Below are 25316 nucleotides of genomic sequence, written 5' to 3'. Positions count from 1 at the left end.
TTGGAAGAGTGATGAAATTTTGCTGCTTTCTGGGTTGTAAGAACTTTCTTGTTACCCAGAATCGTGGCTAAAGAAATGGAACATCTAGAATTCACTTTCTGTGATCAACTCTTAAATTTTTTATAGATTCCAATCCAGCGGTTTTCGATCTCTGCTCTAATTAAAATGGGAAACGAGAGAGCTTTACAAAGCCAGCCAGATAAGGACCCCATGCCCCGAAATAATATATCTGGAAAAGACATATATGGGGGCGGTTAGCGTATCGGAGATATTCTGAAATTACCCGATCGGTTGCACGTTACGTGGATGTGCTCAACTAAGCTTGCTACACATGGAGCTCATTGCGACATAACGCTTCCTCGTTCCAGGGGAGAAATCTTCGTTTCTCTGCAAATCTTCAAATTTGGGGACATTTGCGTGATTGATATCGTTATGAACAACGAAGCATCAAACATGAATCGGAGGCAAGCAGATAAGTAGATACTCCAGATGACCTTCTTTTCCGTTTTCTACACCTGCTATTTGCGTGATCTCTGCATGAAAATGCCCCTCTGAAGAACACAAATGAAACCCTAAAAATGCGGAAGAGGTACGCAAGAAGATTGCCAAATACTACCAGAACGTTCATGTTTCTTTTTCGTTTTTCTTTTCTTCTGAACTTCATTTCGTGGATCCATATATGGAAGTTAAAATTCCACTTATTTCCTAGAATTTTTGGCTTAAAGATGATTTGATTTTGTTTCTCTCCATTTAACTGGTTTGATATCTCGAGAATTTATTGGTTCTGAATCGGAATTTCTATACATTCAGGCGTCAATTGAATGGATTGGCAAGCGTTGATAATGCATAGCGTATGGTTTATAAGAGGCCGCGGCAGTTCTCTCTGTTTCCGTCGATATTGGATGTCTAGAATTCAAGAATATATGAGAACTCGGGTTTTTAAATGTTTCCGGGGGATTTTAAGTGAGAAATGTTCACTGTTGAAGTTACTATAATGGTGGCAACTTGTTCTGGTAGTTTTAGAAGGATGAGTTGAAGTATGTGCAATAGGAACAATGGAAGATGCGGACAAAGGAGACAGTGATCAGTATCCGTCTCATTCTAATGTGTTGCAGCAACTTTCTGAGGAGGGATTTAGAGCGGCTGGGGAAGCAAGAAATAATATTTACGTGGGCAGTTCGAACGGTGTTCCTCGGCCAGTGCCACCGGGGCATCGTCGTTGTCAAAGTGAAAAATTAACTAGAAGCAGTAAGAGTTTTCATAGATGGAAGTCTCACATGCAGAAGGCTTGGGGATGGGGAAGCAAAACAACTGAGAAGAGTTCTCGTTCCAATTTTAACCCTGAGATTCTGGCAAACCAAAAGCGTCAGTGGTATCTGCTCCGCACAAAAACTCTGGTATGTCCAATTTGGTTCCTCAGAACTACAAGTAATTTTATCTTTTTACTTGGTAATCTGAATCATGAATTTTTTTTCTGCTTTATCAGAATAGTATCCTCAATGTTTCACCCAGCAGTAGTTCATATCTATCAGCTCTTTTCCACAACCGTGTCATTGTCCACTTCAACAATGTCTTTTACTCTTATGGGGAAAGTGGGAAGAGCCCAAGTGTCTCCACTAGTGGAAGCAGAGGAGCTGGTAGACAGTTGCAACTCAGGGGGCTGTACTAAGCCATAAGCACCAGCCGAAGGTAGAAGAAGACCCAAAAAGCTGGGAAAACCCTGAAAAACCCATGAATCGATAAAAGGCTGAAAACCTTGATGAATCGATAAACGGAGTCCTTAGATAGAAAAATGGCTAGTACATGCCATTACAAGGATCAGTTTCACCAATCGCAATCATCATCAATACGATTGGTGCATCAAATAGGAAAAAATACCCTAGCATAAAAAATATCGACCAGGGTGGAAAGCCCTAAAAATCAATGAAAGGAGAAGAATTGGGCCTCTTAGATCATTGGAGAAGGGAATCTGAGAGCCCAGAGAAGGAAGAAGATGAAGCTGGTGGTTCTCTTGGTGGTTTAAGGAACTATCACCGAGAGAGATGGAAGAAGGAGGGAGGTGTTGGGAGAGAGAAATCGAGAAAGAGAGAGAGATCTAGGGGAAGGGGAGCCCTTAGGGTTTGGATCCAAAGGCTCTGGTACTATGTTGGATGGGATAATGACTTGCATCAATTATGACACTAGCCCTCTTTATTTATAAAAATGGAGAGAAAGTTCTAAAATATTACTAGGACCATTAAACCCTTAAAAGACCTAAGGACTTGTTTGGAACCTAACAACTTCCCTAAAACCCATTATTGCAACACATGCATTTATGATGTCGATTAGTTAATGGGTTGCAAGCTGTTTGTGTTTGAGTTGAAATCATTTTCTGTTTTCTCTTGCAATGCATTTGAACAATTTTTTGAAACGTAAACTGAAGGTTGAGCCACTATGTGGGCTTGTAAGCAATTTGTGATTTCACTTATGGTCAGAGTAGAATTCATGATTCCATTTTGTTTGTGTTGTAATAATGGGCTATTTGTTCATGGGTTTTAGGGATGTTATCCCAATGAAGCTCAAGTCCTTTAGGGTTTTACTTTTATTATAAATGGAGAGGCTTTTGTCAGTTTATGGCATAAGTCACACTCTCCCTTATTCTTCATGGTATTAGAATAGGCTAAAAAATATTCTCTTTTTCTTCTTTAAAACCCTAACCCAAATCATCACCGTTGCCTCTCTCTCTCTCTTCTCTCCCTGTGCAAACCACTTATTGGAATGTATGTAATAGGGGTACTTTAGGAACTGTGTTTATGTTAAGTTGTCCTATTTTGTATTTCCTTTTATTTCTCTTTCACCTCCCTAGGGAGGAAATTGTAATTCCCTAAATTATTATTGGAAACTAATATATGTGAGGTGAGCAAAAGAGCTCACACACGAGTCTGCCCTCATCTCTCTCTTACTCCTTTCATCGTCTCTCCTTCTCCTCTCTTCCTCTCTTCCTCTCTTCCTTTCTTCTCTCTTTCTCCTACTCAACTTCCAACTTGGTATCAAAGCTGCTCTAAGGAGTTTGAGAGTAGACTAAGTCTTATTCCTCTCGTTCTTTGAGTCTCTTTTGGACCCTTTTGTTTTCTAGGGTTCCAATAGAAGCTATACTATGTACAAAAAAATTCAACAAGGTGACCTAATAGAGCTTTAAAATCATCTTTTAAGACTCTTGGAGGGAGATTGAAGCATTACAAAGCATTATTGGAGCCCAAACCAAGCATTATTGGCGCCCAAACCAAGCATTATTGGCCTGTACATCATTACCTCCAGGTCCAACTTCAAGCATCTCTCTTTCTTTCATCAAGCAAGTGTTGGGGATGGGGTTAGGCCTGTAAGTGTCACCCAACGCCCCCTTGTTTGGCCATCCTAAGTTGTGGTTTGAGATTTGTGGTGTTGATGGAACACACTTCAAATCTTTGCTTGCTGCTAGGTATCGACAGAAACCTTTTTTCTGCATATATGGCATGAAATGACTAGTATCGTGCTCTTGGGTTGTTTTTGATGCATGTATCCGATCTTATGATGTATATGTGTGCGATTGGAATGATGTTCTATAGTTTAATAGTGGATTTGATTGGTTTTATCCCAAGTTTCATGTGTTTTTAGCTTGCTGGATTTTATTTTTTCTGGTTCTGAGAAGACAATATTGGGGTATTGTGTTGCCCCTTTCTTTGGATCTCCAATTTGATTGTTTAGGAGTATCCACTCATCATGTATGATCTCACTGAACCTTTGGAAGCTACATTGGGTGGGCTGAATAGTACCACTCGCAGCCAGATTATCTTTGACAACCCCAGTCCCCAACACTCAGATTTCTCTTGTCAAGTTGGATAGCACCAACTATTTAGACTGGTCACACTCTGTGAAGCTATCTTTGAGGAGTCAAGGGAAACTTGGATATATTAATGGGGCTATCAAGGTTCCCGCTGTCTCTAACCCAGAATATCATAAGTGGGAAATTGTAAATTCCACTATTATGACTTGGCTCCTCTTTTCCATGAAACCTGAGATTGGCAGAAGATTTATCTGGAAGGAAACAACTAAGAATATCTGGGATAGTATCTCTAAGACCTATGATAGGGTGGGTGACTCTGTTAAGGTCTACCAACTCCTCCAGCACGCGCTCTCTATGAAGCAGGGAAACATAACTATCTCTGAATATTACAATATTGTTATAGGACTCTGGGAGGAGTATGATCATTATCGTGACCCTAAGTTATCTAATCCTAAAGATAAAGCGACGGTCTATAGATCCCTTGAAAAGGAGCGAGTTCTGATAGTGAGCAAATCCGGATACAGATTTTGGGACGGTCACCCCTTCCATCTGTTGATGAGGTGTGCAACTACTTATTGAGTGAGGAGACTAGAAGAGGTGCTATGCAGCCTGCTCCTTCACTTGAGCGATCTGCTCTTTCTTCCACCACTCACAGAGAATGGCGTGGAGGTGGCCGAGTCCAATGATCTTCCCATGGTGATGACAGGGATAAACCCCAATAGTGTGATCATTGTGGGAAACCTGGGCACACTCGCGATAGGTGTTGGGTGCTTTATGGCTGACCTAGTACATGTGGTCGCCGAGGTGGGGCTACAGCCCATGCTATTGTGACAGAGATTGATCCTCGAGGACCCTCACAGGCAGATACCAGCTCTTTTACTAGGGATGATATTGCAGTGCTCTGTTGGTTCATATCTCAGTTTGATAGCCCATCTGCCTCACCGGATGCCTTAGCTTCCACTATTCATGTCACCTCATCTGCACCTTCCACAGCTCCGTCATGGGTTATTGATTCTAAGGCCACTGACCACATGATTGGTACGTCTCACTATTATGATTCTTACTCCATTTGTTATGGTAAGGATAATATTTGGGTGGCTGATGGTACCCTCTCCTCTGCTTCCGGTAAAGGCAGTATTCCCGTTACTTCTTCTATTTCACTTAAATCAGTTCTCCATGTCCCTAACCTTACCTTGAACCTTTTGTGTGTCAGAACTTTGACTAAATCTTTGAACTGTTATATCACATTTTTTCCTTCTCACTATATTTTTCAGGATTTGGTGTGAAGACGATTATTGGCAGTGGACGTGAGGAAAGCGAACTCTATCACCTTGAGTAGCAATTATCTTTTTTGACTACACCACAATCCTATGCATGTGGTCGTGGTGATAGTAGTTCTATAGATGTTGTGATGCTTTGGCATCAACGTTTGGGACATCCCTTTTTTGTTGTTATGAGGAAACAATTACCTCATTTATTTACGTCTTTTCCTTTTCATGTATTTCATTGTGAACCATGTACTTTTGCTAAACATTGTAGTTCATCGTATCCCTATCATGGTAGTAGATCTGTTATTCCCTTTCACATTGTGCATACTGATGTCTGGGGACCTTGTCCTACTACATTTTTATTTGGCCATCGTTACTTTGTTTCATTTGTTGATGATTTCTCTCGTTGCACTTAGACCATTCTTATAAAAAAAAAAGAGTGAGGTTTATGATCCCTTCAATTTTTTTATAAAATGGTCTGCACCTAGTTTGAAACCAGGATCAAAATTGTCTAGTCTAATAAAGGGGTGGGGGGAGTACATATATGGTGGTCTACCGAATTTCTTCATTGACAGTGGTATTATCCATCAGCTTGCTTGTGTTGACACACCCTAACAGAATGGGGTGGCTGAGAGGAAAAATTACCATTTGTCGGAAGTTGGTAAAGCCTTCTATTTGGTATGCATATTCCTAAAACTTTTTGATCTAAAGCTGTCCTTACTACTGCATTTCTCATCAATCGCATGCCTATTAAAGTCTTTGGGTCTCAAAACCCTGTTGCACTTTTGTCTCCTCAGTCTTTTGCCTTTTTTCTTCCTCCCCAGGTGTTTGGTTGTATTTGTTATGTGCATGTTAACAAATCCTCCCACACTAAAATTGATCCCAAGGCTCGCAAATGCCTCTTCCTTGGGTATTCGTCTACTATTAAAGGCTACAAGTGTTATCACCCTTCCTCTTGTAGGCGACTTCTCTCTAAAGATGTCACTTTCCTTGAGTCTGTGCCTTTCTTTGCTTCTCATAAGCATCCTCTTCAGGGGGAGAATGAGAGTGCAAGTGAAAAGGCTGTTAATGCTGTTCCATTTCTTACCCCTTTGCCTTTTACTCCTTTCTCTTTTGATATTGGGAACCATAAAGAGGTGGATGATGTTGACACTGTGGAGATTGGTGGGCCTTATACAGAGAAGGCACAGTCATTGAATACACAAAGGACAAAGAAGACTTGCCAAGAGTCATCTTTGGATCCACATCCTGAGTTTCCTCCTCAGTCAGGTAACATTTCTTCTCTTTCTGAGTTAGACCTCCCTATTGTTATTCGAAAGGGTAAGAGAGCTTCTACTAATATTATAGCCTAGTTTGTTTTCTATGATGCTCTCCCTCCTACAGGTGTTGCCTTTACTGTTGCTCTTTCTTCTGCTTCCATCCCTAAAACTATTATTAAGGTTATGACAGACCCCAAGTGGAAGCAAGCCATGTCTGAGGAAATGATGGCCCTTGAGAAGAATGGCACTTGGAAACTGATTGATCTTCCTAAGGGAAGAGTTCTAGTTGTATATAGGTGGGTCTATACAATTAAGTACCGATCAGATGGTGCTATTGAGAGGTACAAGGTAAGATTGGTGGCCAAAGGGTACAGTCAAGTCTATGGAATTGATTATTAGGAGCAAAGTTTTCAAGGCAGTAAGGCGACGGAGGTGTTTGAGGGTCTTTCGGAGCGCCTTAGCGATAAGGCGGGCATAAAGCGTCGCCTTATTGACTAAAGCGTTCCTGTGTAGTTCTCTTATAAAACCAATCTATTTGGTTCAAATCCTAGTTGAATCCTATTACTCATATGTTAAATAAATATTAAAGGTTCATATTCATACCAATGTAAGATATTCATCAAGAAAACAAATCAATAAAGTGAATAAACTAAGTTCATCTTCATCAATCATCAATCATCATAATATATTAACATATAATATAAATACATAATTATGAAACAAAATTATAAATATAAAGAAAAGAAGACATAAAAAATACAAGTATTTATTATACTTACCTCTATGATGCCAAAATGAGTGCCTAAGCCCTAAGGTCATCCACTATATTTCTACTCCTGTCAAAGAAGAATGAAGCTCACCGCTGCCGGAGCAAAATGGTCGCCTAGATCAGTGGTTCTTCCTTGTTCCTTTATTCATTCTCAAAGCCCTTTCTTAAAACCCTTGATAAAATCCAAACCCTGTTTGTGAATTGTGTTTTTGTTTTGTTTGTTTTGGTTATTTTTGGTGGAGTAAAGCTGATCCCATACATCTTAAGTGTTAACAAAATCATACACCTACCAATAAAAAATCTATATTTGGAATCTTCATCAAGTAATTTTAAAATGTGTTAAAAAAAAAAAAACCCCCATAAGGCGCCACTTCACGTAAGGTGGAGCACTGCCTTACCATCTCTAGACCGCATCAGCGTCGCCTTACCAGCGCCTTAAAAACTATGATCGGGAGATCTTTGCTCTTGTGGCCAAACACAACTCTATAAGAGTTCTTTTGTCTGTGGCAGCAAACAAAAATTAGCCTTTATATTAGTTAGATGTGAAGAATGCCTTCCTCCATGGTGACTTAGAGGAGGAAGTGTATATGCAACCCCCTTCTAGCGTCAAATTCCCAGCAACTGATGGTAAGGTGTGTCTCCTAAAGAAAGCTCTATATGGTCTCAAGCAATTACCAAAAGCTTGGTTCGAGAGGTTCAGGCAAGCCATCTTTAAGAATGGTTATTCTCAGAGTTAAGCAGATCACACATTATTTACGCGAAGAATTAATGGTACCATCGCAGCAACACAACGTTGATTGTCTTTTTTGATATTGTGGTGACTGGAGATGATAATGATGAGATAGCTAGGCTGAAAGCTTATTTAGCCAAACAATTTGAGATTAAAGACCTGGGACACTTTAAAAACTTCTTGGGGATTGAAGTATTAAGGTCTAAGAAGGGAAACAATATTTGCCAAAGAAAATTTGTGTTAGACCTGTTGAAGGAAACAAGGATGTTGGGGCGTAAACCGGAAAGTTCTCCTATTGAGCAGAATCTCAAGTTAAGAGAAGATTGTGGTTCCTCTCTTGTTGATGCAGGAAAATACCAGAGGCTAGTGGGGAAACTAATATATCTGTCTTTGACTCGCCCAGATATCACTTACGCAGTGGGAGTAGTGAGCCAATTTATGAATGCTCCCAAGAGTGGACACTTGGACACTGTGTATCGTATCCTCAGATACTTGAAATCCTCTCTGGGAAAAGGACTTTTATATGCTCAAAACAATCACTTGAGGATAGAAGATTATTCTGATGTTGATTGGGCTGGATCCATCCCTGACAGACAATCTACTTCTGGCTATTGCACATTTGTAGGTGGTAATTTGGTTACATGGCGGAGCAAGAAACAACCTGTTGTAGCTAGATCTAGTGCAGAGGCAGAGTACAGGGCAATGGCTCATGGAGTTTGTGAACTCATTTGATTGAGACGACTAGTTCTTGAGTTGGGATATGATACTGACAAGCCTATGCATCTCCACTGTGATAATAAAGCTGCCATAAGCATTACCCATAATCCAGTGCAACATGATAGAACCAAGCACATTGAAGTGGACGGGCACTTCATCAAAGAAAAAATTGACACTGGCAACATTTGCACGCCCTTTGTGAAGATAGGTGATCAGTTGGCATACATCTTCACCAAAGGACTCATTCCTCACTAGTTCAGTTCTCTCTTATGTAAACTGGGAATGCATGACATTTATTCTCCAGCTTGAGGGGGAATGTTGGAATGTATGTAATAGGGGTACTTTAGGAGTTGTGTTTATGTTAAGTTGTTCTATTTTGTATTTTCTTTATTTCTCTTTCACCTCCCTAGGGAGTAGGGAGGAATATGTAATTCCCTAAATTATTATTGGAAACTAATATATGTGAGGTGAGCAAAAGAGCTCACACACGATTCTACCTTTATCTTTCTCTTTCTCCGCTCATCATCTCTCCTTCTCCTCTCTTTTCTTCCTCACCTCTCTTTTCTCCTACTTAACTTCCAACTACCACCACCTAGCCCTTTATCATTGCCGGTTCCTCACCACCGACCACCTCCACTAGTTCCTCACCATTGACCACTGCTGCCCTTGCCGCCTAACACATCCACTGACCACCTACCGTGACTTGCGATTCCGCTCACCGCGGCCACCACTGTCCTCTCTCACTACTCACGGATCCTCTCTTTTCATGGCCTTCTCCTCCTGCAACTTGCGGTTCTCTTTGGTTTCCTCTTTTGCCATTTTAGTGTCTCTCCCTGAGTGATGAATTCTTCCCTCCGGGGGTCCTTTTTTTGTCTTATATTTTTTATGAGATACATATGACAGACTAGACCTAGATGTTTGAAGTCCCAAATTCTTATGTAGAGGTACATCTGGATGATTCCGATTACTTGTGATTACATTAGGGATCAACAACTATGGCATCTGAAGACTTTGAGATATCAGTTCTCCAGGATGGCGGGAATCGTGGTTCTAATAGCTATTATCTTGCCTTTCCTTCTTGCCTCCATTAAGTTGGATGGGAGCAACTATCTGATTTGGTCTCGCTCCTACTACCTGTCTATTGTTGGCTGTGGATATGCCGAATATCTTACGGGTGCTACTTCTTGCCCTACTACTGCTGGTGCCTCTCAAGACAAGTGAGACACTGTCAATTGTATGATGATGTCCTATCTTATCAATTCTATGACCCCATCTATTGCTTGATATTGCTGCCCGTGTCTGGAAAGTTGTGAAGTGAATGTATTCTCAAGTGGGTGTTAGTGCTAATGTTTTGATTTAAGAAAGAAGCTTCATAGGGCTACTCAGAAGGAACTCATAGAGTCACAGTATCCCATCACTATTCTGAACTGTGTTATGTATTGACTATTATGGAGCCTATCAACCTGCCTGTGATGTTAATGTTGTAGGCTTTAAAAAGCATGAGGTTGCTTCGTGTCTATGACTTTTTGGCAATATTGAATGTGGAGTTTGATTAGATTAGAGCCAATTTGCTTAATTGTGATCCTTTCCCTAGTCTTGAATAGGCCTTCTCTTTGGTCCACATAGAAGAGAATCATTAATTTGAGATGCTCAAGCCTATTTCTGAATATCACTCCTTCCCAGTCTCTGCATAGGGTTCTACTGGTTTTGGTGTTAGGACCATTGCTCCTCCTTCCACTGATAGACCTGTTGTTAAGTGTGACTAATATGGGAAGTAGCGCCACACTAGGGAGATATGTTGGAAACTCAATGGATGACCGCTAAATATGCGTGGGTGTAATCACGTGCTTGGAAAGTCCTCTTAGTTTCAAGCCAATCAGTTTGAAGCTGATGATAACACTGTTTGCTTAGGTCCCGCAGGTTCCTCCTCTAACGACGGGATGACTATGCTAGGTTATATGATGTCTCAGTTGGGTTCCTCCTTTGCTACTGCTGTCTCTCCTTTACTAGTCATTCCTGCCTCTCTTTGCCCCGTCAGGTGCTACCTTTTGTGGTCATAATGCATCTGTTGCTTCCCAGGCATGGATAGTTGACTCTGGGGCTACTAACCATATGACTGGGTCGCCCACCTTTTTTTATTCATATTGCCTTTCCTCAGGTGACACTAAGGTTTGCGTACCTGATGATTCCCTTCCCCTATTGCTGGAATGGGTTTCGTTAGGTGCTCACCTCTATGACCCTTTCCTTTGTTTTATACGTTTCTCAGTTTTCTACTAATTTGTTGTCAATTTGTATTATTACTAAATATTTAAACTGTAAGGTCACCTTCTTTCCTACTCATTATGTGTTTCAGAACTTGGTAACAGGGGCAATGATTGGCAATGGTAGAACGAGTGGTGGTCTCATTACTTGGACACTGGACCTGCACGGGCTCTTTAGACATCTTCAAGTCTGGAACTCTTGGAGCTCCTTAGTTGGCATCGTCGTTTGGGACACTCTCTATGGGGCACTTTATCGAGATTATTTCCTGCTTTAGTTAAATAGTTTTCTCAAGACTAGTTTACTTGTGATGCGTGTGTTTTTAGGAAACAAACTCGAACTGTTTATCCTATTTCTTATAATAGAAGGATTGTTCCCTTTGCTTTGATTTATTCTAATGTTTGGGTCCTGCCCACCATTTGTGTCTGGGTATAGATGTTTTGTTACTTTTATTGATTGTAATACTCATGTTACTTTGATTTATTTATTGCATCATAAGAGTGAGGTATTTAAGTGCTTCGAGGAGTTCCACTGCATGGTTCAGATTTAGTTTGACGCTACAGTCAAGATCTTGTGCATTAATAAGGCAAGAAATATATGGATGGTTCTTTTTAGTCCTATTTGGTTGATTATGGGATCATCCATCGGACTAATCATGTGGTTACCCCAGAGCACAATGGGGTGGTAGAGCATAAAAATCGACATTTGTTAGAGGTTGCTCATTCTTTGATGTTTAAGATGGAGGTTCCTGCCCCTTATTGAAGTGAGGTTGTCTTTATGTTGCCTATCTAGTCAATAGGATGCCCTCACATATGTTGGGGTTCAAGTGCCTTGTTGAGATATTGTCTGGTTTGCATACATTTGTCTGCTTAAGGTGTTTGACTCAATTTGTTTTGTTCACAATTATCAGGTTCTTGGCAAGCTTGACCCTAGGCGTCTCAGGTGGATCTTAATTGGCTACACTCCTACTCAGAAGGGTTACAACTGTTATCATCCTCCTTCCCGGTGCCTATTTGTTTCCATGGATGTGATCTTTTGTGAGATTGAGGCCTACTACTCATCTTTTAAGGGGGAGTCTTCTGATAGTGAAAATTCCCTCATTTGATGGTCCCTTACTTCTTCCAATGGATGAGGGGGATATGACTCAAGGGGGAGACTCCCATCCCTCTAGAGGTTCCCATTTAGGGGAGACTCCCATCTAGGGGGAGTCGTAGGTTCAGCGAAAATCGTAGGATGGTTCAGTGATACAAGTGTTCTCTTATAAAAAATGGTGTTCTCTCATAAGAAAAGAAAAACTGACACCACCACTCATACTACCACTACTACACAACTGCCTTCTGATCTTGAGTATACTCTCTTAGGTATTACTCTCCCTCTTACTTTTAATCAGTCCTTTAATGTTCCCATTGCTCGTAGAAAAGGTAATAGAACTTGAACTCAACACTCTATATCCAATATTGTGTCCTACAATGCTCTATCTCCATCCTATTGTGCTTTTGTGTCTTCCTTGTCTTTTGTTGGCATTCCACAGGCTTGGCAGGAGGCAAGTGCAAAACCTAGATGGAAGGAGGTATGAATGAGGAGATGAGAGCTCTTCACGAAAATGGCACATGGTACTTAGTTACGATTCCACTACAGAAGTGACCAGTTGGTTGCAAGTGGGTATTTACTGTTAAACACAATGCTGATGGGACTATTGACAGCTATAAGCAAGGCTGGTTGCCAAGGGTTTCACTCAAACATATGGGATGGATTACTTGGAGACCATTGCCCCGATTGCCAAGATGAACACAGTTAGAGTCATTATCTCCTGTGCAGTGAACCGTGGCTAGGAGCTACAACAACTGAATGTCAAGAATGCATTTCTTCATATGGAATTGGTAGAGGAAGTGTATATGGATGTTCCACTATGCTACTCTAGTCCGGAAAGCCAAGGCAAGGTGTGCAAACTAAAGAGGGCCCTTATGGATTGAAGCAATCTCCTAGGTTGTGGTTTGGTCAGTTCCACAAGGCTATGATAGTAGTGGGCTTCACTTAGAGTAATTTTGATCACACCCGATTTATTAAAAGGGTGGGTGACCAGGTTGCTATCCTAATAGTACATGTGGACGACATTGTTGTGATGATCTATAAGCTCAAGGCCTACCTTAGAAGGAGTTTGAGATTAAATACCTTGGGAAGCTGAAGTACTTTCTCGGGATTGAGTTGGCACGATCTACCAAGGGAATTGTTCTCTTCCAGAGAATACCTTGGACATCCTCTCTGAGAGTGGTACGTTAGGGTGTACGCCCTCAGATACACCTATTAAGGCCAACTCCCATCTCAAAGAAGGTGTAGTGGTCGATATCAAAGGTGGTTGGAAGACTCATCTATCTATCTCACACTTGACCAGACATAGCTTATGCAGTTAGCCTGGTGAGTCAGTATGTACATGACCCTTATTCCTCTTATATGGAAGCCGTGTACTGTATTCTTTGGTACTTAAAGACTGTCCCAAGGAATGGTATTTAATTCTTCCATTCTAATCACATGAGGGTTAAGGCGTATACTAATGCTGATTGGTTGGGTAGGTTCTCCAGATGATCATCGTTCCACTATTGGCTACTATATATTTGTTGGTGGCAATTTGGTTATATGGCGTAGTAAAAAGTAGTTAGTTGTGACTCGATCTAGTGCATAATCTGAGTTCCAGGCAATGGCACATGGTATATGTGAATTACTTTGGTTACAAGGTCTCATTCATGATCTGGGTATGTTTGTTCAGTTGCCAATGTTGTTGTACTGTGACAATAAATCAGCCATCAGCATTGCACATAATCCAGTCCAACATGATCACATCAAATATGTGGAGATAGCCAGGCTCTTCATCAAGGAGAAGTTGGAGCAAGTCCTCATATGCATCCTTTTTGTGAAAATTTAAGATTAGTTAGCAGATATTTTTACAAAGGGACTTAGTATTAAATCCTTTTATTCTATTTTGTGCAAGTTGGGAATGTGTGATATCCATGCACCAACTTGAGGGGGAGTATTGTAATAATGGGTTATTTTGTTCATGGGTTTTAGGGATGTTATCCAAACGGACCATTAAATCCTTTAGTGTTTTACTTTCACTCTAAATAGAGAGGCTTGTGTCAGTTTAAGGCATAAGTCACATTCTCCCCAATTCTTCAGTTTGTTTAGGTGTTTTTTGCCATAATTATGTAGATTTTCTATGAACTGTGTCAATTTTAGTTGGAAACATTGAAATATTAATTAACCCCACTAAAACTGGAGCAAAACTTGAATGGCAGTGTTTTCTACCATACTTCGCCTTTTAGTGGGATGTTTGAGTTGTAAACATGATTGGATCAACTGATGTCTTAAGATCACATGAAGGGAAAAAAGGGTGGGTGTGCGTGCGTGCGTGCGTGTGTGAGGATTAAACACAATTCCAGTCCAATTGTTAAATGGGTAAGGTTGGATGAGGTTTCTCAATCAAACTGCCGGTTTGACAAGCCTATCCAGTTTTGTGTGTACACATTCTGATTTCAGATCATCCCACTTAAAGGCCTTGGTCTGGTTGTATTACTAGACATTGTTTTGGTCTTAATTATTTTTTAACTATTTTGAGACCTTGCTCTCTCTCTCTCTCTCTCTCTCTCTCTCTATCCCACATCTGTAGAGAGTGATTAGAAAGAAGGAGAGGATTGAAATGTTCTATACTCTCTTCACATTAGATTTTTTCTTTTGTGTGTGTGTGTGTGTGCAATAATGAACAAAGTTTCTTATGGACTCAACAACGAAGAGAAGATCTGTAATTTTGCAAAATGAAAGATCAGAATAATCTGATGATATAACTTGTTTAAATGTGTGATCAAGAGGTTGAAGCATTGGATCTGTTAATCATTCAGTCTTACTTCTTTTTTTTTGGTCTGGTTGATATTTTGTCAATGATAATACCCACAATTTGCTTTCTTTAAATTTCTTTTTATGAATGATTGTACAATTGTTATCACTTGTTAGAATATTTACTTAGCAATCTCCCCCCCTCCCCTTCTCTTTTTTGGTACTAAATGTTGAGCAACTCACATAAGCTGTCATTGCAGGATCGGAGAAAGTACAAGGAACCAACCTTGCTTTTTGAAAACTTTCTTATTGTGGGTCTTCATTCAGATGCTAATCTTGATGCTGTTGAGAATTCATTTGCCAAAAGAAAGACATGGGAATTAGAGATGGCTAAATATGAAATAATGGATCTCAAAATGCTACAATATTGTGGGCCTTCGAGTCCGACATTTGAACCTCAGGTTGATCGTACAAGATGTTATACTGTATTTGATACATTATCCGGTGTCATACCTATTTTCTGTTCCTACATTAAAAATAAAGTTTGACAATACAGTTACTTTTATGTGCATTTATGTTTTTGAAATTTTGGTATGCTTGTGAATTCTTCATATTCTTGGAAGCATCCTTTCTTGGGTCTGCATGCTAGTGCACCCCCCTTCCCCCTGGTGGACAAAAGTGGATCATATTTGTGATGAAGTGTTTTTATATTAGTGTTCGACTTTAGGAAAATTTCAACGCGCTGCCTTAGATCAGCAGGATAGGTGCTCTAAAGAGTGCCAAAGAAAAAGAAACAAGAAAGAACAAGCTGACTCAGTAACAACTCAGCTTTGTGGTTCTTAGTTGACTCAGTTTGGGCAAGTTTGGTTCTTGATCACCCAAACATACAGAACTGTGGGACACTTTTTTGCTGTCTTATTTGTGTTGTTTACTCTTATTTAGTTACTTGTTTTATGTAATAAAACTATTTGGTTTCCTACTTAGGACATGTTTTAGATGGTGTACAACAACAACAAACAACAAACTCAGCCTTATCCCAACTTAATGGGGTCGCTACAAGGATCCGTGCAAAACAAAGTAGGGAAAATTGTAGTCCAAACAGAATAGATCAAATGAAGAAGAGAAGAAAATAATTATAATACAGAACTGGAAGAGAGATGAAAGTAAGAAAGAGGCACAACCTAGCAAGTTAGGAGAAAGTCAGCTAAACGGGGTCGGCAACATGTATTCTTGCCCTCCAATAGGCTCTTTCTGAGGTCATACTTGGGACAAGCCCGAGAGTATGCATGTCATTCCTCACAACTTTTCCTATGGTTATTTTTTACATGCCCCTAGATCTTTTAGCTCATTCAATCGTAATCCTATCAATCTTTTTTACTAGGGCATCCCCCGGCCTCTATTGAACATGACCATACCACCTCAAGCAACTTTCTCGGAGCTCGTCATTAATTGAGGCAACTCCCAAACCAGCTTTTATATAATCATTCTTTTACTTATCATTTTAGTTTTGCCGCATATCTATTGTAACATCCTCATCTCTGCTACACAGTACACATAGCTTCTCTATATGAAACTTCTTTACCTCCAACGTTCCACCCCATACATTGGCCAGTCTTAAAACAACCCTATAGAACTACCCTTTAAGCTTTAAAGGAATACGTCAGTCACACAACACTCTGGTTGCACCTCTCCACTTCATCCATCCCACTTTAATTCTCTATGAAACGTCATCCTCTATGTTAGTTTCTTTATTTATGATTGACCCTAGATATCTAAAACAGTCACTTTACAGTATCTCTGTCTCCTCAATTTTCACTGTGTCATTATCCCTCATAGTGTTAGTGTGGCTAAAGTTACACATCATATACTCCATCTTTGATCTACTAATCTTAAAACCTCTTGTTTTCAAGATTTATCTCCATAACTCTAACTTAGCTTTAGTCCTTGCTTTTCTCTCATCCGCCAAAACAATATCATTGGCGAAGAGTATACACCATGGGATCTTGTCTTAAATGTTCTTGGTTAAATCATCCATGAAAAGTACGAACAAGTAAGGACTTAAGGCTGATCCCTGATGTAACCTAATCGTAATTGGAAATTCCTTGCCCTGAGCTCCCACAGATCTCGCATTGAAATGAAAAAGGCTTGTAGACTCATGACGTAGCAAAGAAAACGGATGCACTAACGTGCAACAGCTAATCACTATGCCTCATACATATCTTTAATTGCATCCACATATTTACTCGACACCCCTCTCTTCAAAAGTTCATGTTGGATTAAATCTCTAGGCTCTGTCATAGGCTTTTTCTAGGTCAATGAATATTAAAGACTATATGGAGATCCATCTTGCTAGCTCTATATATTTCCATGAGCCTCCTATGGTTGAAATAGATGGTTCAAGAGTTGGGATTTGATACTGAGGCACCTATGGGACTCTATTGTGATAAAAAGGCTGCCATAAGTATAACACACAACCCTGTGCAACATGAGAAAAAGGCTGCCATAATTATAACACATAACCCTATGCAACATGATAGAACAAAGCACATTGAGGTGGACTGACATTTCAAGGAGAAGATTGGCTTTGGCTACATTGATACTCCTTTTGTGAGGATAGAATATCAATTGTTTGACATCTTCACCAAGGTGCTCATCCCTCATTAGTTTAGTGCCTTCTATGCAAGTTGGGAATGTATGACATTTATTCTCCAACTTGAGGGGGAATGTTAGAGTTTATGTAATAAGGGTAGTTTGGGCACTAGCTTAGTATCTTGTTGTCTTATATTGTATTTTTAATTTTTACCTTTTACCTCCCTAGGGAGGTGTATGCAAGGTTCAAGAACTCATTTCATTTTGGTGGTTTCAATGCCACTGAAATACCGAAATTTCGTCGAAATGGTGTATGTTTTTTCCCATGTGTTTCGTTGGCCATTTTGGGGTGTTAATGGCTGAAGTGACTGAAATTAGCGAAATGAGTTAAACGAAATGTGATCGAGATGGCCGAAATTTCGATGAAATAATGAATTTTTTGGGCCAATTTGAGCAAAATTTCGAAACGAAATAACCGAAATGTGACCGAGATGACTGAAATCATGTACTTTTCATATGCCATTTCATCTCGGAAAATAATCCCTTATGTCATATTAGTGAAGTAATATAGGTGTGGGAAGGGCTCTCTCTAATATGCAACATTCTACCACTCTTTCTTTTCTTCTCCTCTCCTCCTTCTCCTTCAACATTCTACACTCATCTCTCCTCTTACGTTCTTGTTTCTTTGCAGCCTTTAAATTCTAACTCACCTCGCTCGTGGGCGCAATTGTGTTTGATTTTTAAAGCTTCCTTTAGTTCTTTGTGGCTTCTGTTGTCCTCTATGCAGCTTACTGACAAAGACAGTGTTGTTACAGCTGAGAGAGTTGAATCATTCCAACAGCTGAGTTATCAATTAGGAATTTGATTATGCAAATTGAAGGGATACATCTATAAAAGTGAATTTGAAATTTGCATCTAGTTTGAAGCCTAAGACTTAAGTAGCAGTACAAGTCCATTTCTCCGTAAGTACCTCGGACTATTTTATAGTACATACATGTCTTAAACTCCGTAGTATGTCTCTTAAAATATGATTGATCCTAGATTCCTTTAAGTAGTGTTCTGTTGCAAATTGTTGACAACTGAAACTAATTTGGAATTTCAGTGTTGCCAGTAAAATATATATATATATATATATATATATTAACTTGAGACTATTTGTTTTTTTTTTTTTTTTCATTCCTGTCTTCTCTTGTTGTACTTATATCCAAGAAACGAAAATAACAAAAAAGTGGGAAAAAATCTTGTTATAATTTCTGTAGCTGAACATGGCATTTTCTTATAACTGGTCAAGTGGATTCTGTTGCTATTATGCTTGTTGGTGTTATTAGCAGGGGAAATGCTGTACATTTTTTCTTGCTTGGTTAATTGTAAATTCTTGCCATACTGCAACTGTTTCTTAGATTATTATTAGCTTTTGATCCTTGTGCTATGTCCATGAATTGCATACCACATCTTTTTTTATTTATTGTGCTGAAATTTTAGGTCATATTGTCTGTCACCCCGCAGATTCTTTTTCAGTATCCTCCTGGAAGGAAGTTACCTGTGCAACCAAAGGATTTGCTTGCCTTTTGTTTTCCTGGAGGTGTTAAGGTATGGTGCAACTGATTGTTTCCATCCATGTTTTGCATGCTTATCAATCTAATGCTTTATGAAAGAATTGATGTGCTTCTTTTGAAAAAAAAAATTGTTTCCCCCTGATACAGCTAGCCAATCTCGATTCCATATTAAGAATCAATGAGATCAGATTGGCGGTGCTGCACAGGCCAAGATTTGAACCATTCTTCTGAAGCAGGGTAAAAAAGGATTGCTGATTTGTTGATTTTAGCAGCGTGTGATGGGGAAAAAAATAGAGAATAAGAAAAGAAAGGAAAGAGATAGGGGCTGAATAGCAATATGAACAGTGACTCTTGATGAAAAGAGGAGAGAGATAGCATATTACTGGAATTTCGTGATATTATAATTCGGGTTATGGAATTTCGTGAAATATTATAATTCGGATTTGACCATAACTGAAATGGACCAAAATTTCATTGACTATTAATTGGGTGACGAGTGACGTTATAAGTATTTAAAGAACCCTCCCCCTCAGCCACCACCCCACTCCCAAAAAAAAAAAAAAAATTGAATACTTCTAATATCTAGTTCCCTAAAATAAGTAGCCTAACTTAGCATAGATGTCAAAGCGTCCAGGCCCCCTCCAACGCCTTGGATCACATAGACTGTGTGACAAGTGACAACTATGTAACCTAGAAAATACTTTTAAGACTATTAACTTGCTAAACTACTAAAACACCAAAACAAAAGCTATATCTAATTGGACTCTTCGGTATTGATCTATGACAATTAAGGAATGGGCTCCACAAGATTCCTTATAAAAGGCAACGTTTAGCGAGCACAAGTCATAGTCTCCGAGAATAAAAGGCTTAGAGCGAAAGCTGGCTACGGAGTTTAACATATGAAAATTGAAAGCCAACCACTAAGTATTTACCCTATTTTTTTGCCAAAAAAAGGGTAAAAGTAATGTACCTTCAACTTTGAATCTTCCACAAAACTTCAACAAAATGAGGAAAATTGTCACTATAGATGTGTAACAGTACCACTCATCATCTTATTCCACAAAAATATAGGAGTGATTTGGCCAAGAATCACAAAAACTAAGTTTTCTTGGTGCAAAACTCGGAAACAGCCTCTCTTGGGAAGCCAGGGGGTAAGGCTGCATACATTTATCCCTCCCAGAACCTGCAGTAGCGGGAGCAGCCTCGTGCACTGGATTTGAAACTGTCAAAACTCTTGAAACAGATCGAAATTTTGACCCATTTCGATTGATGCTATATATTTCATAACATGCATGGGTTTGTATTATTTTGACTGAAACGATACTAATACCCGAAACGATGTTGAAATTTCACTGTAAGTGCGAAATTTCAACCAAAACATTGTCCGAGCCAGATATTGCACATGGTTTCATGTTGACCGTTGTTAAAACCAAAAAATTCATGAAATTTCAGTGAAACTGACCAGAATTTCAAACATTGGTGAGGATGGCAATCTCAGACCTGCTGACCTGTTTGAATGAGCCAGATTACAATTCCGGTCTAATTTTCAGTAACAGAGAAGTGCCAAAGCAAGGATATTAACAAGAATTAAGTTTCAAACGAAAGCTAAAATGGAGGAGAGCAGATCTGACTTTCGGCATAGGGAAAAAGGCCAGTACCTTGAAGAAGATGGTATTTTCTAATATTCAACATTATCAGGGAAAACAGAGCATACATATTAAGAGCTAAACAGAACAGCACAATTATATTTGAAGAGAAGAGTTACGTACCTCTGTGTGGATGACTGATTGTTATTTGTAGATTACAGGAACCATGTAGAAGAAATGGGAAGGAAATGAAGAAAGACAGAAAAGAGCAAATGTGAAGCAGAAGAGAGGATTCTATGGAGGCATAATGGATAAGCAGTGGAGAGAGAAATTGCTAAATTGGAAGAAAAGAATAAGGTAGATCAACGAGAGAAAAGTATCCAGTCACTGCTGGTCTGGTCATTGCCTGTTGGTGAGTGGATGCATTTAAAAACAAATTAATTAATTATCCAAAATTACCTATCTAACAGGGGGTGGTTACATTGTTATTTTGAGACAAAATTGACTCTCTTAGGAATTAGGATTATAATAATTGCTGGAGAATAGACTTTATAAAAGAACTTTTGTAACTGACTAAAGCTTCTAACAATCTGAACAGACTTTTAGAAGTTGGCTATTTAAAAAAAAGATCAACCAACTTGATAATGTGACCATAGAACTTGTACTACTGGGGCCCACACCATAAAAGAAATCATCAACCTCCCTAGTGACTACTAATCTGGCCCCAGCTGGACTGAAAAAAATTACATATTTTCCCCTTAATAATACAGTAATTAGAAAGTACTTAATAATCTACACATGTTCCATTGTCGAAATTTTCCTTCAAAAATTTCATGTTCACTGAAACAAGTTGTCATCATTCTTCAGGTTTTCACTTCCTCAGGGTTTTTCTTTGATAATGATTTTGCATTCGGAAGAAAAGGGAGTGAAAGGAAATTGTTACACCTAATAGTTGGTATAAGGTGGGAGATAAAAAAAAAAAATGAGCTATGCTAACCTGCAAATTGAAGATTATCCACTTGCATGCATGAAAAATGTTCACCAAATTTAACATCATTCCAAGCTGAAGGGCAATGATCCCTTCAACCTGTGACACTGAGAATAAGAGAGAATGGAGGGAGTGAAATTCTCTGCATTTCATTATGTGCAGATGAGTAACACTCTTGGAGTGAATACCATGTGTCAGGAACTCATTCAATGGACGTAGAAGATACAAACTACATTGACTTCCTTTCTCTTGGTGATGCAATGCACATAGGATCATGGTTTAAAGTATTGCTGTGTATTGTACAGTATCAGTCGGCATTGATATGATACCTACGGTACAATACGCTCCACTAATCATCGATATGTACCGATACTCTCGATACGCACAATTGTGCTATGAACTGATTCATCGATACTCTCGATACGCACAATTGTGCTATGAACTGATTCATCGATACTCACTGATACGCAATCGATACTAACCAATACTTAAGATTTGTATCTATAGGATCCATTTCTCTTTCAAAACAGAACTTGTTCTTCTCCCTGGCAATACTTGAGTTTCCACATTTTGAAGCACAACTGCACTTACTCAACAGATTCACAATCTTGATTTACCATTCTTTCATATCCTCCGTAATGTCGAAGTAGGTTACACTAGGTAAACAACTTCCAAGATAATAAAGCTCAAACCAATCCAAATCTGACCTCTCAAATTAATCTCAACAGAAACCAGAAATAGAACCAGAGAAGGAAAACTTCAGCAGAGAAGTTAGAAAGACAAAACCTGTCCAGAAGTATCCAGGATCAACTCAGAAAAGTCACGCACAGAAGTAGGCAACAACTCAGCAACAGAACCCAATAGTAGCCAGCACTTTCCCAGAGAATTCTGGGTTTCGGTCAGAACTGGAAGTAGCCCTGCGGATCAGTTTTGGCCAGGCAGCAGGGGCTGGAACCCTAGTCGAGAGGTCCCCTTGAGATGGCCTTTAAACCCTCCAAAGGGTCTTCAAATCTGCTGGACAGAAGAGGAGAAATAGGCCTGGTTGATCCTTCTCAAAACCCAAACCTCTGAGAAATCGATGGCTGATATATGTCTGTTCCTTGCTCTGCAACTATGGATGCTGATGTGCCTTCAATCGATGCTTCAAACACTCACAAATCTCTCTCTCACAGAAATCAATAGCAGAGAACAGAAAAGAAAAAGAAAAGAAGATGTAAAGTCGAGATAGATGTGGGCGGGAATGGCTATCTCAGCCTGGGTATCTCACCCACAGCTATTCCAGCTGTTTGTCTTCCTTTCTCAGGAAAGGGAGCAAGCAAAAACTGCAGCAATCTTCATTAATTCAAAAGTGTTTTGTGTCTAAAGCAGACCCTCCTTATATAGAGGTCTGAAATTACAAAATAGAAGCTTGACACAAAATAGAAACTAATGAAAATAAAAGCTAAATCAAAATAGCAACTAATTCAAATTAGAAACTAATGCAAAATAGAAACTAACTCTATCTCTAATTTAGGAAATAAAATAATAGCTAATAGGACTTCCTAAAACAGAACCATAATACTAAAATAGGAAACTAAAATATGAAATATGGAACCACTTTACTGTTCATGTGAACTGTGTTTCATGAACAGTAATTTCTGACTCTTGTTTCGTGTCAAGCTTTGATCTGCATCACTCTGTGTTATGAATTATGGCATCCTCATGTTGATCATCTCCTCCAGTATGTATCTGCAGAGTCCTTGAAGCCAAGGTTCAAGAACTCATTTCGTTTCGGTGTTTTGGTGGTTTCAAACCACCAAAATAGTGTACTTTTTCCTTATGTTTTGCTTTGAAATTTTGGGGGGTATAATGGCTGAAATTTGCGAAATGAGCAAAATGAAATGACCGAGATAACCAAAATTTCGACGAAAAAGTGCATTTTTGGACCAAAATTTCGGCAAGATGACTGAAATATGACCAAAAAATTGTGTGCATTTGTGTTTTATATGCTGTTTCTTTTTGGATTAAAAAAAAAGACCAAAATATCCAAGATTTCGGCAAGATTTCACCGAGTTTTTGAACCATACTTGCAGCTAGATAAGTGTCTTCAATTTGATTTATCCATTCCATTTAATTCTTAATTTCCATAAGATCATCATAATAACTAATGCCATCATTTTCATTTAAGCCAAGTGTGTTGATTACTTGATTCTTCCACAAAATTGAACGTTGTATCTTATGTCATGATTGCTTAAGTTACTGCCATTCCTTTTGTAGTGTTCTAGTAGAATTTTTTTTAAGAAGCTGTATGGCAAGATCAAACAATTAAGTTTGTTTTACTTCTTTTTTTGCTAAGTTTGAGTAGATTTCGGTAAAACAAACTAAAACATTGAATCAAACATGAATTATTGCATCAATTTGTTCATAGATTTTAAAATTTTTTAGAAAGTTGAATATATACTACTACTATATGTAAGAAACATCATCCTTTTGAATAATTTCAATTGAATACACTTGTCTTGCAGTACATTGTTCTCTATTTTAGTGTTTATGCATGATATATGTTATATATAGATTGTTTCTTACTTTTTTTTTTATGCAAAATGTATTAAAAATGTGTTTCCTGTCCATTTATGCGCTCATCTTTTATGTATCTTAGCTTAACTCTGATATGATACAATACCCTCCTATATGTATCGTAAATTAGGCGACTGATACGGAGACCAATACTTTAATGCAAAAGTTGTAGTTTTTTTTTGGGTGAATAAATAATTCACTACAGAAGTTGTAGTTACTTTCTTAATAAATGAAACTTCTTTTTTAGTATTTTCATGAGGTGTTTATCTTCTATTTTCTTACCCCCGTTGTGGACCATGTTGCAACAATATGGTTACTCAATTGCAACCTAGTGGTTGCGGGTTTGAGTTGAGAAACAGCCTCTCCAGGAAGTGGAGGTAAGGCTGTGTAAATTATGACCCTCCCCAGACCCCCCGGTGGCAGAAGCCCTCATGCACTGGGTATTCCTTTTTTTTTTTTAGTTATACCTGTGCTTCACACGGCCTTGGTGTTCTTTGTACATCACCCCCCCAAGGAAAATCTAGTTAGTTCTTTGTATTTTAGATAATCCAGATCTTGGAGTTCTTTTTCTTTGGGTGAATAAATAATTCATTACCATAGAGACGAAGAAGAAAAACAACCCCAAAGAGGGGGGAAAGAAAAGAAAAAGACAAGAAAATATAATCCAATTCTTGGTGTTCTTTGTACACCTCCTGTAAATTTTTGTTACCATAGACAAGAAAACGGGAAGAAAAGAAGATTACAAATTTGTCATCATGATATTTTATTTTTCCTTACTATATCCAAATTTCTGCAGCTGAGTGCTTAGTTTCAGAGTATTTCACTTAATTGATGATATTGACAATTGTTGTAGGCTCGCTTGATGGAGAGGACTCCATCAATGAGTGATCTAAATGAGGTTGTCTATGGACAGGTATGTTGAATCATTTACAACTGGGTTGTCTCTGTTCTGCTTATATTAAACTACCTTTTTTTTCATGGTTGTAGAATCAAACTACGTTTTCTAAATAGCTTATTTTATTTTATTTATTCTACTTTTTTAAGGTAAGAAACTTTGAGAAACTTCTTTTTTCCTTTAAGAAAAGCTACCTGTACGCTCAGGATGTTGCACAATGCTTGACTCACATAAGACCCTCTACAAAAGACTCCCTTCCTGCTTCATATATCATCACAAAAAACTGTACGGAATAAACCCCTTGCATAATTACAAATTCATCCCTTGGGCTTAAAGATAACAGAGTATCAACTCGACACCATCCTCCCTAGCTGCTCTTGTTTCCTGGCTTTCTGTCTTTTATTTTGCTTCAAAGACGATCACACTCCTCTCCTCCAAATGCTCCAACAAATTGCAAAAAGGGATCATCCTCCGCAGGGATGAAGCCCTTCCTGCTAAACAGCCACCATCCACTTGA

At 38.9% G+C, this 25316-nt stretch overlaps 1 protein-coding gene across 1 annotated transcript; it reads left to right on the top strand.

Annotated features, from left to right (window-relative positions):
• The first annotated feature begins 241 nt into the window (after nt 1-241).
• On the top strand, nt 242-25316 carry LOC122070298. The gene is made up of 6 exons (XM_042634422.1): nt 242-589; nt 811-1397; nt 14890-15090; nt 18725-18808; nt 24758-24817; nt 25215-25316. Exons 2-6 carry the CDS (start codon nt 1056-1058, stop codon nt 25314-25316), a joined length of 789 nt encoding a protein of 262 aa, XP_042490356.1. The 5' UTR covers nt 242-589; nt 811-1055.

This window comes from Macadamia integrifolia, unplaced genomic scaffold (assembly GCF_013358625.1).
Source record: "Macadamia integrifolia cultivar HAES 741 unplaced genomic scaffold, SCU_Mint_v3 scaffold876, whole genome shotgun sequence".
Taxonomy (NCBI): Eukaryota; Viridiplantae; Streptophyta; class Magnoliopsida; order Proteales; family Proteaceae; genus Macadamia; species Macadamia integrifolia.
Note: the sequence above shows the minus strand (reverse complement) of the source record. Positions and strands in the feature narration are given on the sequence as shown.